This window comes from Anthonomus grandis, chromosome 13 (genome assembly GCF_022605725.1).
Source record: "Anthonomus grandis grandis chromosome 13, icAntGran1.3, whole genome shotgun sequence".
Lineage (NCBI taxonomy): Eukaryota > Metazoa > Arthropoda > Insecta > Coleoptera > Curculionidae > Anthonomus > Anthonomus grandis.
In genome coordinates this window covers 10,305,017-10,322,582 of record NC_065558.1, presented here as the reverse complement: position 1 = coordinate 10,322,582, position 17,566 = coordinate 10,305,017, and the positions used below count along the sequence as shown (strand labels likewise).

General features: G+C 32.4%; 1 protein-coding gene across 1 annotated transcript; it reads right to left on the bottom strand.

The window, feature by feature from the left end:
- Nucleotides 1-14,735: 14,735 nt before the first annotated feature.
- Nucleotides 14,736-15,761, bottom strand: LOC126744169 (uncharacterized). Its single transcript, XM_050451528.1, has 3 exons — nt 15,357-15,761; nt 15,105-15,305; nt 14,736-15,049 (listed from the first exon to the last, which is right to left on the bottom strand). Exons 1-3 carry the CDS (start codon nt 15,523-15,525, stop codon nt 14,736-14,738), a joined length of 684 nt encoding a protein of 227 aa, XP_050307485.1. The 5' UTR covers nt 15,526-15,761.
- Nucleotides 15,762-17,566: the final 1,805 nt, after the last annotated feature.

The window sequence follows — 17,566 nt, the reverse complement described above, 5'->3', positions numbered from 1 at the left end:
CGTAAAACTGATTGAAATACGGTTAAAATTCCCTGCTTACATTATTATAACATCACAGGTACCTGTAAATTCGAATGATAAGCAGCTTGCATCTTAGTAAGCCAAATGCAAGATCGAAATTGGTATATGAATAAAGGTACCAAGAGAATAGGTTATTTTATTAGACCAAACGTTGCTGCAAAAAAATTCACAAAAAGAAACTCATTAACAGAAATGCTGGGTGCTCTGCATTAACGTGGCAACCACTAATAGAAAATGATGCTAGTAATTCGAAAGTAATTATTAATAGTATTGGACCACACCAAGTTTAAAGATTTGTTGACCAAAGCTGACCCAAAAAGCTAAGTATAAGAAGTTTACCATTTTTGACGAAGATCAGGACGAAATCGTGGTGCAGTCACTGAGGATACTGGCACATTACTTTAAAGATTTGTCGACCTTTTGTTATCAATTTGACGTAAGTACAGGCTGTAAATATAAAATTTTTTAATAGCTCACTGTTTTTTCTTTTTTTTAAGAACATCAAACCTGAAAGTCAGGAAATATGAAATCGTATAAGTTTTGGAATTATATTAAAATTTGTATTAATATGGATGTTCACGTTGTTTTGTTTACATTCGTTTAGTATATGTACCGTTGAAAATAAACTTAGTGAAATTAAGCTTTTAAACATTACTTTAACAAGACATGTAGTTCAAAAAGCAAACACAATAAGGGGCCCATGCATATTGTTTTTCCTGCATGTAAGCATGTTAAATGTTTATAGCTTAATAAATCCTAATATTTTAAGATTCATTCCATTAGGATTATCTTTTATCCTTTGTTTCACTACAAAATAAATTTGTTATGTTAAGATATGTTTAAATAAATGTATAAGGAAATATATTTTTATTTTTTCATAAATGCTTTTAGTTTGGGATAATCCCACAATTTTAAAAGGAATTTTATTTTAGAAATATTACAGCAAAAATATAAACTCCTGGACAAAATTATCGCACCAGTTGATTTTTAGAGATTTTTTTTTAATAAAGATAAAAAAATAAGCAAACTTATAAGCATTGTTAACTATGCATTATTAATTAACAAAAACAATTATTTTCTATTTAGCAAAACGAGATTTAAGTAACTAAATTCAATACAAGGAAAAGCATCGATTTTCACTAACTTCAATTTTGATACAAAAATAAAACAATAGACCCATAATGAATTCTTAATAACGTGTATTGCCACCTCTAGCTGCAATGACCGTTTGAAGTCTTCGCAGCATTCCTCGTATCAAATTATGAAAACTTTCCTGCGGATGTATTCTCCTCACTCCTCACGAGCAGCATGTTCCATGATAAAGCATAAACATAGTTTTTGTCCAGTTCTGCTTTTTATACGAGAAAAGATATCATAACTGTTTTAACTGATATTTATTTTTATTTAAATTTTCTTGACAAAATAATTAGTGGTGCGATAATTTTGTCCAGGAGTGTATTATATCTAAATATAAAATAAAAACACAGAAAACATACCAGCATTTTTTAACCAAAAATATTATAGTAAATTTACAGGGTCTCTGAAAAATGGTTAACCTTTTTTACTGGAGTTTTACGGATATAATCGTTGAATTTGCATTAAAACCATTGTAAAAGTACAAGACTACAGTAAATCTTTAGTAATATTGCTTAAAAATTACTATAATTATTGCTTACATTTTACAGAAGACCGCAGTAAAATTACAAAACAAAAAATTCACATTTTTAGAAAAATTTTAAATTTACAGTACTAAAATAAGTTTACCACTTCTTTTGCTGGCAACATATGACCTACTAAATTTGCTGTAAAATTACCACATTTTGATTTTCAGTGCGCTGATAATGTGCAATGTTTAGGAATTATTCTAAAAGCTATATTTCTTGGATACCCAAAGCTTCTAAGTATTAACATCCACTGAGTTAATTAGTTTGGCACCTGTTCGAGACTTAATGATAATTTGCAAAACATGCAAAAAACTATAAGTTTAAAAATACTGAACGTTTTATGTCTCTAGATCAGTAGTATGAGAAAAATTGCTATTTTCCTTGCTGTCTCTGTATTCTTTATGTCAGGACGCTTTACCTATCGAGAGTTATGAAATAAATTCATCTGCTTGCCTGCAATTTCTTAAACTCCTACTTCATGTTTTTAAAGCAAAATAACGTGGTTAACTTAATTTGAAATATTTAAACAAGAATCATCTTCGCCCATTTCATTCAGTTAGGAATGAAATCTTAAAAAAGGGGCTCTAGATTAACACTGCTCTAATAAAAACAGCGATTATCAGGCTTGACTTATTCGAAATTTCCTAAACTTGGAACTCTCTTCTTTTATTACATCAGGCATGCTTAATAAATGTTGCTAGAAGGAGTACTAAATATTCCAACCATTAGTTTTGAAGATATTGAACTTTTGGTCCAGTGATCTCTAAGAATCATGATTGATCTTTAAGATAATCACTCGCTTTGAAGTTGAAAATTTTAGAAAGTGTTAAAATAATTCTCCTGAAATAAAAATCTTGATAAGATTCAAAGTATGCTTGATAAATGTGTTTTTTAGGTCAAATCAGTCCAAGCATTTGTATTGGAAATAATGAGTTTTAGGCTCGGTGATCTCCAAGAATTATGATTCATCTTCAAGGGAATCATTCACTTTAAAGTCGATTATCTCAGAAACTGCTGAAAGAATTTTCATCTTGATATTAGTCTAAGCATGCCTGATTAATATTAGTTTAAATCCAAGTATTTGTTTTGGAGATAATGAGCTTTTGGTCCAGTGACCTTTAAGGATCATGATTCATCTTGTAGGAAATCACTAAGTTTAAAGTTGAATGTCTCAGAAGCTGCTGAAACAATTTTCATGAAATAAAAATCATGATATTAGTTAAAGCACGGTTAATTTATGTTGCCTGAGGTACAAGTCAGTCCAAGTAAATAACAGCAATTAAGTAGGTCTTTACATTAAGCAATTATTAAGTGATTCGATATACTTACAATATAGATTACATATTAATTTTTGCTCTGTAGTTCAAACGGGAGGTTAATGAAGTACTGTATGATATTTTAGCAGAATTTACTCTTTTTTATTAATAGCGCGTAATATGCTGAATCTTATTATAATAATATCCAATACATTACATAGCGATTCTGCCAGTTACTACGTGTCGGGGTTAATTTTAAAATAAAAAACCGGTGCACAAGAAAAATAAATAATGTAATCAGTGCGGTTGCTCAGTTGTGTCTTATTTTGGTTTTGGTTTGGCAACCCTTAAGTTTTAATCTTCAGGTAATAATGGATAGAGGAAAGTCAAAAAAAGGAGAAGATAATAATAGCTCAATCGGGAAATAGTGGAAGCTGTGGCTGAAGCAGCGTTAGTATTAGGCAATAATCATATTTGAGATTACTGGTGTTATTAACAGGAGGAAATGAAGATTGGAAAGGTGACACTGTGTAGCATTCGTAAGTGCTTCGGATGCAAATAAGATTCTACACCCACAATTTTTGAAAACACAAGATCTAAAAAGTTCTCGTATAAGTTAGGAATATTATTTATTTCAAAAATTTTAGCATAATTGCAGGCTAAGAACAAGTAATTAGATGAGATTATTGATCGCGAAGTGTCTACTTATGCCTTGCCTTCAGTACCAAACCAAACCAAACGTCACATTCCGGATATAGTCTGAGCACAACCTTCATAGTTGGTTAACTTTAAACGTCTTTCCCTATTAAGGAATTAAATCTCGAAAAGAAAATATGTAGTACCTTAGAGTAGTACATGAGGGAGATTTTCTGAAAGTTTTATATTTCAGTAAAATTCCTAAATTAAACCCATGTCTCCCCTCAGAGCTTGAACTCGAAAAAATTCTTCTTACAAACTTGATTTCCCCGACACTTCTAATGGAAAAGGCAGTCGTAGAGATCAAGCATCTATTGAGATAATTTATTAAAATGTACATAATACTTTTAACAATCCTTAAAGAAATATTGGTTATTTCTCTATCTTTCTTTTGAGCTATATCTCTAAAATATTTCAAAAAAATATAAAAACCCTTGATCATCCTGACTGGCTTTTAGCCTGTACTCCCTAGACCAAAACTAACCTCCCCAGTTTAATTATATTATACTAAAACAGCATACACCTTTCTCTTTTCTTTACTGCGACCCTAAAAATTTAACCGCAAAATGCAATGGCGGCCTCTCCCTCCTCTCGCCTTGCACCTTCGGGATAATCTCTCCCAATCATAATTTTCCGATATGAATTTTCATAAGACGCTTTTTATTGGCCGGTTTCCTTTTCCCGCCGAACCAATCCTGCTAAAAATATGAAAATCATAAAGTGGAGGGTCGGACGCCCGCGACGTCTTAGCGTCGGCGCTGACCTTGCCAGGTTGCCATATTTTCTCATATTTCTGCATATATACATATAAATATAGGAAGAAAAGGTGGTCGGAGGGTAGTACATCAAAATATTAGTTAAATGCATGTAGCATGTAGTAAGGAGATAACAATGTTACTACGATCTCTTAAGCTCTTTGGAAAATAAGAGTTTTAAATGGCACCTTAGATAAGGAAACTCAGAAAACTAATAGAAGCGAGTAAAAAGGGAAGAAAATTGACTATAATAAATATGGGTGGTAGTTGCATCACCATATTTTGAAAACAAAAAGAAAAACTGTTTCGAAAAACAGGCTACCTTAGTAAAAGAAAATAATGATCCTTAAGATAAACAACTATAAACCCCTCAATATCCTATCCAACTAATCCCGAACCGAGAAAATCCCTTAATAGCCCAAAAAAGGCCATTTCTAACCCCGTTTTTAACGTAAACAGAGCAACACGCTACGTCCAAACTAACCCCTGCTCCGAATTTACCCCCGTAAAAGCTGACAACCGCGCATCGGACGATCAATAACCACGTGAGACTCATATCATATTGTATATCGTCATTGGAGAACTCATAACGACGCATCAGGCAGGCGTCGGGGGGTTGCTTCCCTTAATACCTAGAGGAACTTACCGGTGCTGGGGGAGATGTCCGGCAGTAAAATCGGGCGGAAAAAGGGGTTTCGGCACTGGAAAATTTAAGAAAACTACCCGAGGATCGACGCACACTATCGTCCGATGCCGACGGGACATTAGCATGCACGTTGTAATCAATAGAGGGAGTCAGCGGGGGTTGATCTGTAAACGACACGTGGGGGAAAAAGAAAGCGCGCCTCATTTGACTTGGGGGAATATTGGGGATTTGGTACTAAATAGGGAGAGATATTTTAAGGATATTATTTTAGATTATTCTACAGATAATGATGAACTTAATTTGGCCATTAGTCAGAATATACAGTGTGTACAAAATTATTATTATTATCGAGTTAAGTGCACCTTTCGGTAATGCCAGACCTTAGTTCTTAACATTTATGCCGGAATATTTACTGACCCTTTAAGTATTCCAGTATTCGGCTCATATCCCAGTTTCTTGTATTTCTATATTTTCTCTCTTTCAGTCTTGATAATATTATGAGAAAAAGGGACTGCTATATTCATGATAATACCCAATTAATCTTTCTTCTTATAAGCAGAATATCCGGTATGTTGTAGTTAACCGTCCAATGGCTATTATGGGCCTATCCCGATATAATGCTCCGACTCCAGTAGTGGCTCATATTTATAGTAAAGTGGAGAGTCCTCTTTCAGCCGACTGTTCTTAGTGGCTACCACAGAACACAAATATATTGAGAAGTGGTGGTTGCATACAAACTGATCGAAATTCTTCCGACAAACTGCTAGTGTCCTCTCGCTTGGCAACGAAAACTATTGTAACTAACTTGACAGTTTGACGTAACTAATTGGACAAATTAAAATGGTAGAAAGACGTGGCCAAATTAGGGCGGGAAAATTCAAATTTCATTTAATAAGAAATCTCATGTTATTATTTAATTGCAATATCCATAGCAAACCCCTAATCATAAGGGTTACTTTTTGATTAGGTAATTAAATTCTTTAGCTTTATTTCACATACAAATCTAAATGAGTTAATGTACTCCAATAATCAGTTAACAATAGTGTACAACCAAATCACCAATTTCAAAATGGAAATAAAACAATGTTTTTTTTTATACATTTATTATTTAATTTTTCTGAAAAATAACTACTTAAAAATGTGTAATAAAACAAAATAAAATTAAAATTATATACATAATATACAATAATTCATTATAACAGATATTATATAAATTAGAATTAATCTAAAAATGTTTAAAAGTATTTTGTTAGCACTGAACTATGCCAACCCAAACAGATTCTATAGATAGAGGATAATAATATATTAATAATAAATGTTTTTTATTTGCAAAAATACAATACACAAAATATTTATAAGTGTAGTACAAAACTATACAAGTAAATAAAGGGCCGACAAATTCAAATTTCTAGAGTGCAAATTCTAGTCTTGGGAAATAAAGAAAATTCTTTTATTATTATATTAATTACTATCACTATGTATCTGAACCATTCTTACATGAAGGATACTTACATGAAAATTTTAACCAATTTTTTATTTGTCGAAAGGAAATGAGAGGCCAGACATTTTGTAATATGTATTTATAAAAATTAAGTTAAAAATTAATTTCATTTTATTACACACTAAAAATTGACGATACAAAAAAATTAGGGTAGTAAATAAAATCACATTTTCTTACCGGACACCTGGAATTGCTGCAAATCAATTAAAATATTGATTGATAATAACTTTTTAGGGAAAAAAGTTATTGATTTATAATAGCATGAAACATCCTTAAAACAATCCCAACCCACGCTTCCAGCATACATTGAAATCAAAAACAAACTCAAATGATATGATAAATGATGTTCTATCAGTCAATATCAACGTCATTTCTATCAGCTCCTGTCAATTTTTCCAAGCAAGATGGCCGACATACGATTGCGATGTTCACCATACAAGCTTCATACATGTAATGGCTACTTGTTGGTACGCTACACAAAACACAAGTATAAAAAAATGCGGAAAGAAATGGCCTTCTACTAAAGGTGCGATAATTTGAACTAATTTTGACATTTATAGGGCATCACTCTAACGGGTTGCCACGTTTCACCAATCGGATTTAAAAGAGAGCGTCATCAAATTTAGTGGCAAGTTTGAATTCAATTAAGTGCGGGAAATTCGAATTCTAAGACCGGCCCAACTTGAGAAAACTACTAAATGTCAAAGCCTATGGATACTCCACTCGATTAAAACAGATTGACATCAATCTTTGTTTCGGATTAGATGAATAGGATCACTCATATTTTTGCTCATATTTTTATGCTCTGGGTATATTAGTAGCCTTCCCGAAATTCTCAATAATAACAGAAACCTTTCCCAATTCAATTCAACAATCGTATTCCCTTTAAAATCATATAAAACACCACAATGTTCAGGGAGATTATAGTGCTGGAAATAATTGGTAAGATTGAAAGGACGAACGGTCCGTTATATCTCAAGGAGGACACGGCCACGAACTAGATAGATGTTGGGCCATAAGGGCGGATAATGGCTAAAATTGGATTAAGTTAGGGACAGAGCTGCCGTTAGATCGGACATGACTCCTTCATTCTTAAGTTAACATAACAATACGTAGCGGATATCTGTAGAGGACCTTATTTATATGAATTATTTAACATTAAAAATCTAACCCGAATTAACTATATAGCAAGAAAGGGAAGTGAACGAGCGAACGAAATCCAGAATTAAACTGATATGAATTTGTGTTTCGTTTGAAATGATGGACCTATTCATTTGCGGTCGGTGTATTAAGCTGGAAATAAGTGGAGTTTGGAGCGAGGGACGTTATAAAGCGCTATTCGGCGTTCAATTACGTTCTGTTAAAATTTAATTTGTACCGACGAAATGTAACTTTGTTCTGCGCCGAACGGAAGGGTTCAAAATTCCGGAAAAGGGATAAGGGATGAATTTAAACCCGTTTTGTTATAAACGGATGAGTCTGATAATTTTACCGTTTAAAATATACGCCGATAAAGGTTAATAAATTAATTGTTAGGTTGGTATTTTTTTTGGAAAATTTTGATAATTATTGTATATTTTGTAAGTTATGACTCAAAAACATTTTTTTAACCCCTGTGTTTCGACAACAAAGAAAATTAAGGCCTATTGTAAATAAAGAATTGCTGAAAAAAAGATATTATGCAGTTAAAGTATAGAGACTTCAATTCGAGATACTTTCTTTGTATATCATCTTTGGACTACTTACACGGTGTTAGTTTGATTAAAAGTCTCGAACATATATTATTAAATTGAAAATATTTCCTAAAAGCATCATGAGACCTGATCAAAAGGTTTTGGAAATTACATCTTTAAAAACAACAATTTTAAGAGGTGCACACTGTGGGCTGCTTTTACAGATGTGACTTTCAGAAACTGGTGATCAGGTTTGATGATGCCTTTAGGAGCGAAAACACGTGTAATAATATATGTTCGAGACTTTTGACCAAACTTGTAGTTGTCTTGTAATAAGTAAGTCTTTTAAAAAAAATGGACTACTATTTTAAATTTAAACTAATTTATATATATAAAAAGGTGTTTAAAAAACATCAAATTCTAATACTTCCACTTTAAACTTTTGCGCTTCTTGCCTATGTTCCATGTAGCTCGTAAAGCACAGAATAATGTTTTAAATAACCGTTTGTAACGATATTGGAAACGCTGAGAATATCAGCTGATTCTCCGTCAATGACACAAGTGACACAGCGTACGACGTTTCTGGAAGGTCAGCGAATCTTCCGGAATCATGGTCAGTCGAGTACATAAGGATCCGCGACTTCGCTGGGAGCCAGTTGACAGTTCAGTACACTGCAGTCCGGAATATTGGCCTGATATTTAAATCGCATATAAATAGTAGTAAATAAATGGAGTGAAAATAAATATTTCTAGTAAGTCTGTAAATAAATCAGTTGACTATTTTCGTGCATTGATTGCTTTAATTCGCACATAACGACCGGGAAACATGCTCCACATTCAGCATCTGATCAACATCATTTAACATCTACTTCACCGGAAATAATTTCTTGGCTTAAGTGATTTTCAAAAAAAACCAAATATGTGCTGTTCTTCCTAGTGTCCTAGTATTGTAATTGGATTTTGGATAATTTGCACATATTTTTACTGGACTAAAATAAGACAGTTATACTAAAATGACATATTAAACGTTTATAAGCCAATACATAATATTTCCTAATAATTAATGGAAAAATAACTCTGATCATCTAAAGTATGACATATTTAGCAACATTATTGAACTGGAATCAGAAACGAAAGCTTTGTATAAGTTGAGGCGAACCCGTGAGTTGCTACGATATAAGCTATTGTGATAAAAATCATAAATATAATACACTAACGATAAAGTTTAAGTCACTTTTTATTGTCTTTATTGGCTACAAAATACATGAAATTAAATTTATTACATTGAAAATTCAGTAGTAGGATAACAGGGCAGGGGCCAGCAAATGTATGTTTATCAAAAGCATTTGATAGAATTTAAATTGTAGTTTGTCTATATTTCAGCTCTAAGTACATTAAAATAGAGTTTATCTAAATAAATTTAGAAAAAATCTTGAATGAATTAATATTAATAGCAAAAAGCTTCAGAAGGGGTAACGCTTTTTTCTTAGAGGACAGTGTACAATTTTTGCTAAAACAGTACATAGACATTCTTATGTTATAGAATATAATGTTATGTTATGATTGTATATATTAGAATATAAAAAATGATTTTTAAAATCATTTATTAACCGAGCTGTTACCTTTCCATGACAAACTGAAGGACTTTTAGCCGCTAATGATCCACTAAATGGTTTGATTTTTTTATTGATTTTAAGTACCGTAGTCAGCCATAGGGGCTGTTGGACACATAGATTGACAATTGACCTTGATAGACCAATCATGTTCCACCAGAGACCAATATTTCATTAGAAAAACCTATGAGGCATTTTCTGGTCTGAGAAAACTGTAACTATCCGTTGAACAGAGATATGTGTACCTTAGATTGTCTCATATAAAGTGCTTCCGTCTATCTTCTGAGTGTACTCTTGTTACGCAAAGATTTCAAATGGCTTTGACTTGGACTGAGGATATCTTGCTGATCATTCCATAACTTTACTATTGCCATGAATAAAGTCAATTGTACTATAACCACGTGTATTTATTTATTATGTTAATGAACAAATTATATACCGGTATTTCCCGCTAATGGGGTAATAGATAATCGTACGTAATGGATTTTCAAAGAGCATTCATTTAAAGTTATCATGACTAAATTATCTTTGGCTACATCCAATGGAATGTCTAAGTTATCAATAATATTTTTAAGAAAACTAGAACACAAAATAGTAAAGTACCTGCGGCAAATAAGGCCCAGCTAAGGAAAAAATGCTTTATTGTGTTATCAAAAATTTAAACAAAAACAGGACACTCCAAATATTGAAAATATGAAGCCTTTTTAACAAAATAATACATTAATTAAAAAGTTTATTATTTTGATTAGGCTTTTGACAAGCTTTGTAAAAAAATATGAAAGTGGGCCTTATTATCCGACTGTTCGGTAAATAAGGGCACATTAAATTAATGATGTCGGTTAAAAAAGCTCATCAAATAATAAAAATATAAACGTAAAAAATACATTTCTAACCAAGAAACAAATTTGACCACTAAAATCTAGGAGCAGTTTGGGCAGATAAAGTCGTCATCATCATCTTGTGAGTAGCCAACACACGCCTCGTGACACCAAGTCCCGCACGCTATGCACTGTCTTATGTCGATTTTATCTCGTGTCTGGCAAACAAAACAAAACCAAGAGTCCGTAATTGAAGGATTTACTACTAAAGTCCTTCTTCCAATACCTTTTGAAGATGACGGTATCGGCTCCTTAGATGGCTTCGTGGTGGGTTTGGTAACTGATGCAAAAAGATCTTTAGTCACTGCTTGTACCCTGTAGTTAAGTGATTTCTTCCTTGCTATGTTAGTTCTTCTTTCGAAAAGTTCAGGGGTTGGTAGTAATTCTTTAAAAGATTTATTAAGATGGTCATTATTAATGTTTTGAGTAGAGGTAGTGTTAGTAGTAGCTCGTGGGTTTTTGTTTATTTTGGAATTTCTCATCATCTCCTTTAGCGTAGTTAAAGGCATGTGATCTTCAGAGTCATCTGAGTCATAGTCACGTGACAGATTATTGTTAGTGCTCACAACGGTAACATTTGTTGGTTCTGTTAATTTCCTGCTGAGGCTGTTCAATATTTTCTGGAGGGCGTTGAGTTGCTAACGATGGGGCAAACGCTGATTCAGGTATGACACTTGGATCCAGTGGAAACATACCAGTGGCTCTAAATCCATTGACTATATTTTCGGGAGTCATACATTTGCTCCAGACTTTGGAGAAAATATAACCAAAGCGGCTTTTATTAAGACGTCGGTCTGGATACGTATCCCAATATCGAAGAAGCTCCTGATCCCAATGATACTCGAACGAGCGACAAACAGCCTTGTCCAACAGTTGAAGCTCGTGGGTGGTATTCGACAGCAAACAAAACAGTCTAAGTCCCACTTGATCTGCAGCATCAACGATAGAAATATCTAGGTGGCTAGAAGCTCCGTTAAAGATAAGTACAGCCGGTCCGTTGTTCTTGTAGCGAGATAGATGTTGTAGAAATGCAATAAAAAGTTCTGTCGTCATACTACCCTTCTCCGCCATTTTCACAAGGGAACCCGGTGGCAGACCATCTTGCCATTCAGGCTTCAATCTTTTGCCCTTAAATATGATAGGATGTATGATAGGAGGTATGGAATTCCCCAAAGCATTGCAGCATCCTGCAATGGTCTCGTTCTCGGCATGTTCAGGTGCCACGAGATGGATGCGCTTGGCACCTCTTTTCCCAATAATTTGTTGCTGGTGGTGGATGGTCAACCTGCAACCCTTTTCATCCATATTAAAGAGATTTTGGGGATTCTATTAAATATTCATTTCTCCGTAAATATCAGAGAGCTTGGCAAAATAATCATTTACTATGAATTTATTGAGCTCTGCCAGGATTCATAAGTTGAGCTTTCCGTCTAGCAAGATGTGGGTTGCGCTTCAAGAACCCGTAAAGCCAATCTTTTCCAGCTACACCTTTAGGCGTGCGAAACGGGTGTTTAATGTTATTGTCGACACAAAATTTAAAAGCCGATCGTCTCACTAACAGAGGAGTTAAAGGCATGCCAATTTCAAACAAACGAATGATTCTTTCCAAAAATTGATTTTCCTGATTTGCTGTTAAAATGCTAGATCTACCCATCTTTTTTATAGCGTTTCCAGATTGTATGTGATTTTTATACCCGTATGTTCTGCGGTTTGTCTTTGTGACATGGTTTGAGTTTGTATGGCATTTATGGCAGACTGAAGTTGCTCTGACGTCCATATTGCACGTTTTGTTCTTTCTCCTGGCATTTTAGGTATCCTTCTGGAGAGAAATTAAAGATGGAAACCTTGTCGTTTAATAAGGCCCACCATTTATTCGGTGGGCCTTAATATCCGAATTGGCAATTTTTATTTAAAATCTAAATAACTAAAAACTTGTTTACCTTTTTGACTAGATTTTTACATTAACAGATGCTTTGTAAAACAGAGAATGTAAGAAACCCAAACAGTAGAACCAAAAAGTTCGTTAAGTCAAAAAAATTTACGAAAATGGGGCACACGAGAATTATAAAACGGACAATTGCGACACATCAACTCCGAAGATAATTTAACACTGTTCCCGCGTGCTGCTTCCTTTGAGTTCGTTATAGTAATATATGGTATATCTAAGGAGGGGAATAATTTGACGTTGTCAGATTTGGGTTATAGTTTTAAATATTAAAGATATGGTCAGTGGGCCTTATTGACCGCCGAGCTTTATTTGCCGCAGGTACCTTACTACTTCTTTTATAATAGATGAAATACTTTCTTTAGTTGCCAGTTTTAGTTTCCAAGGCGTTTAGTACTTAGACCATGGTGTTATGTATAAAAAGTAAGCACAATATGGGATTGATCAGACTGCAGTCATGCACTTTCGATTACATCTTGGAAAACGAAAGAAAATCGCATTAAGTAATGGGAAATATTATTTTAGTTTTAAAAGAAAACTCGAGCAAATAATTTAATTTTAAGAAAAATCAGAAAAATTAAAAAATACAAGAAAATACATTTTTATTTTCGATTGAAATAAAAAAAAATATATCTCTTCTTGTGAGAAATTACTTCAAATACCTGAAAAATGTCAAAGGTCTAGTTAAATTGATGCAGAAAAGTTGAAACCGGAAGGAACTTAAAGTAACTTAAATTCCAGAAAGTAATAAAACAAGGCCTGCAAAACATGAAAAACTAATTTGGTCTGGAAAGCATAAAAGTGACATCAGAAGCTTTTACTTCAAGTAATTGTAATATTTAAAGAATAGGTCAAATGCCAGGATCAGAAAAAATTAAAATCAACTTCAGAATCCTTAAAGGCATAAAAGATTATTAACAAAACCTGGATGATACAAAAACTTTATAAAACAAATAGTTTGACTAGAAAAAAAATTACTCCAGAAGTCTAAAAGATGTAAAAAATTATTTGGAATGCCTAGAACACATACAAAATTACTCTAGAACCCTGAAATACATTCAAACTTTACCACAAATACCTGGACAACATAAATATTGATTTCAGAGGCGTGAAAAACATGAATACCTATTAGAAACCATAAAATACCGTTAAAATCTAAAATAAAATGGGATATTACTGCAAATAAGTGAAAGACATTAAAAAATGACGTCAATTATCTAGAATTAAATTAAATTTTTTTCCAAAAACCTAAATTAAAAAAAAATTAATTTAAATACCTGAGAGGTAAATTCAAAAATTAGTCCAAAATGGAACATAAACGAAATTATTTTGAATGCCAAAAAAAATTGATTTTTTTCCACTTCAATATAACCGGGATCATACATGTATTGAAATTAGGCAATCGAGGTTCCTCAGCCCAATTTAACGAAATACTGATAGCTGCTTTTTTTTATATAAATTAATACCTTTTAATTATTCATTTTACGTCTTTGTTGTTTGTATTAAAGACCAATAATGAAAATTTAAAAAAGAACCAATTGCATTTACTTGCATATATATATATGTTGGAATAATTGAAATGTTTCTAATACCTTTGACCTTTCAAATAAGCTACGAATAACCAACAATAAAACAACGAAAAGAACAATTATTACTATTATTTCAAACTTAATAACTAAGAGCTTTGAAACTGATAATAAAAACTTTATTTGTCCCATTTTAGTATTCTAATGATGTCTTGTTTTGAGGCGAAACGTCGACGTGAAGTTAAATAGGTTTCAATTTTATTTTGATCCAAACGCACTGTTCTATTAAAAAAAATTGCGGAATTCACGTCCCTAATCAGTGTAAAAAATATTTATCTAAGTTATTTTATCACTTTTCTATTTACTACTTATCCCTACTGTATTACAATAAAAATATTCACATATAGGATAAATTATTATTATTATTATGATAAACCACTAGAAAATTACTTACTATTCTGTTTAAATAGCTTGGAACTTGAAAGCAAATTAAAACTAGCATTTTCAAACGACAAACTTTTAATTCAATAAATACATAAATAAATTTTATTCATACTCGTATTATCTAACATTATTATTTTTTCCACTATAGTAATTATTATAATAACCGCTATAAGGGTAATTAGAATAATGCGATCCCTTACTATCGGAACCGTATCCGGTAAGTTCAATAATCTTGCTCAATCTGTCATGTTCATCATCATCGTGAGTGACTGTATGGACTTTAATTGAGGGCTCTTGATAGTCTTTTTCAAATAGCTTCTTTAAAGCTACTGATCCAACTATGATTAGAGCAGCTTTGGCTGCGAGAAGAGCTTTGGCAGCCATCAATCCAAGAACTTTCATTACCAAGGGTCCAGTTAAACCGAAGATACCTAGCAAATTATTAAATTGCACTGATGTCATTTAAACTGGGTAAAATCTGCTTACCTAATAGTACCATAAAAGCGTACTGCATATATTTTCCTTCCCTCATCATAGCTTGTTTGCCCATTTTTCCTCCCATACCTCCAAAACCTCCTCCGCCTCCTCCACCTCGGGCCATGCCAAGATTCTTGGCGCTACTTAAATCTATGGACACCACATGGGTCTGTAAGAAGTTCTTTAATGCTTCTGTTAGACGATCGACTCCTAAAAAAATATGACTTGAGGAAAATTACATTTAAATTTGGAAAATTGTACCTAATAACCTTGCTTGTCTGTGGCTAACGTGTTCGTTATTGCGAGTCAACGTTATTCCGGAAAACAATGGTATGTCGGAGTTCATGGATCGTTCTATAGTGCGGGCGGCCTTTTCGGAAAAGCAGGTATATCTGGAATGAAATAAGAATTTTTGAAGTTTAGTCCGCATCGGATATTTGAATAAAAAATTCTGAAATAATAGTGCCAAAATAAAGAAAATGGAGTGAAGTGAGGCATTCTCATAATTACCGATTCCTGATAATTTAAAAAACGTGAATGAATTAAATACGCATTTTTCTCAAACTACTTAGTCCAGAATTAAAGAACATTATTGAAGAATTAAATGAAACTTTTCTTAATATTAAGTCTAAGACTTTTGGGGCAGGCAGTTTAAACATTACACTAATCTCTTTACGTTGTCCAATTATAATTCCCTATATGACTCTTGTCATAAAAAGTTGCATGGAGAAATCATATTTTCCAAAGGACTGAAAACTGCCCAATGTTTTTTTTTAAGGTAATATCCAAGTATATTAGGTAATTTTATTAAGTAAATAATCCTACTGAATTTAATCAAATAACAATAATATTAATGTTACTCATGCTTTCTAAAGTCTTTGGAAAAGTATTGGAATTTCAGGTCGATTGTAATAATAAATTAAATATTACTCTGTTAAATAATCGGAGTTTAGAGCCAATTGTAGTTGTTCCACTCCTGTGTCTGACATAATAGACGATGTTATCGCTTGGTTTTTGTTGAAGTACTCCAAAGCTTTCGACATGCTTAATGACTTTTTCATTTTTATCCGACAAGAAGAAAGGTGTCTGTTTTGAGGGTATTTGTTTTGTTTGTTTTATTTCTTTCTAATCCAAGGCAGGTTTGCAAATATCTTACGCAGAGATTTCCTGATGGAAACTGGATTGGAAATTAAATTTTTTTAAATGTTGATTTACGACTTGTTGTCTCAGTTATTTTTAAATTTTATTTATTTTTCTTTGTGTAGGTAATTAAAATAATGATTATCTTATTTTTGTTTAAAAATAGTTTCTAGTATGTTCCATTACTTTGTAGAGGAAAGTCTCCTAATATGGGGTACTTTTTTTAAAAAACACTGTTATAAAAAAACGAAATTAATTTTAAACATTACTTCCATATTTTACTATTCATTTTACACTGTTTAAGGATTTGATAAGAGGAAAGATGTTAAAAATTAAATGCAGAAGAAAACATGCAACATTAAAAAAAGTTACACCACCCCATATTAGGAGCCATGGTATCCAAATATGGGGTACACCAAGTTCGTAATATGGGGTACCCAATTTAATATGTAGAAACTAAAAATAACCAAAATATGTTTGTTTTTTTTGTATAAAAGTATTATTTATTAAAAAAAAAACTAAAAAAATAATACGTATTATTTATTAAGGTAAATACCTAAAAGTTACATGCAACCAAAAAGACAAAACAAATCTATTTTTTAACGCAAAAGTCACAAATATAGTGGCTTCTTTCACAACCAGCATACTCAACGTGAGCCCACTTGAAGCAGCCTTGGCACTTCACCCATTCCTCGCCTCTAACATCTTGAGAAAATGGACTTTCGCAAAACATACAAATAGCATCTTCCTCAAAGTTTTCTACCTCGTCATCTGAATCTTGATATTCTGGTTCAGGATTCGAGTCTGAAGAAGAAGAACAGCAGGATACTGATTTCCCATTTTTTCGTTTTTGTTTAGCCACTGACAATTTATTTTTTTTCTGTTGGAAAGGTTTAATTTTTTTTTGTTGGTTTGGTTTTAAATAACCAATTTTTCTTTTAGTGCCCGAAGTTGAAGGTAATTTTCTTTTTTCTATGCTGTTTTCCAATTTTTGTGTTCTGAGTAAAATGGGGGTCATATTCAGCAGCTAATTTATCAGATATAAATCAAAATTAATTTCTTCAATTGTTTGTTGTTAAAATTGTTGTAAATAGTTGTAATTTAATACATAGAATAAATAATTTTATAGACATGGCAATAGCGCAAATTATTTAATTATGATCATGCTAAAGCGATACAGGCAATTACCAGAAAATGTTCGTCAATCACCGAATATATATTCTAGGAAATTTTTCAAAAAGGTGTCATTTACTAAAATTGGCTCTGTAAAAAAAAATAATGAATTTAAGACAATTTATTCATTTTCGGAAAGAGGATTTTACAGGCTTATA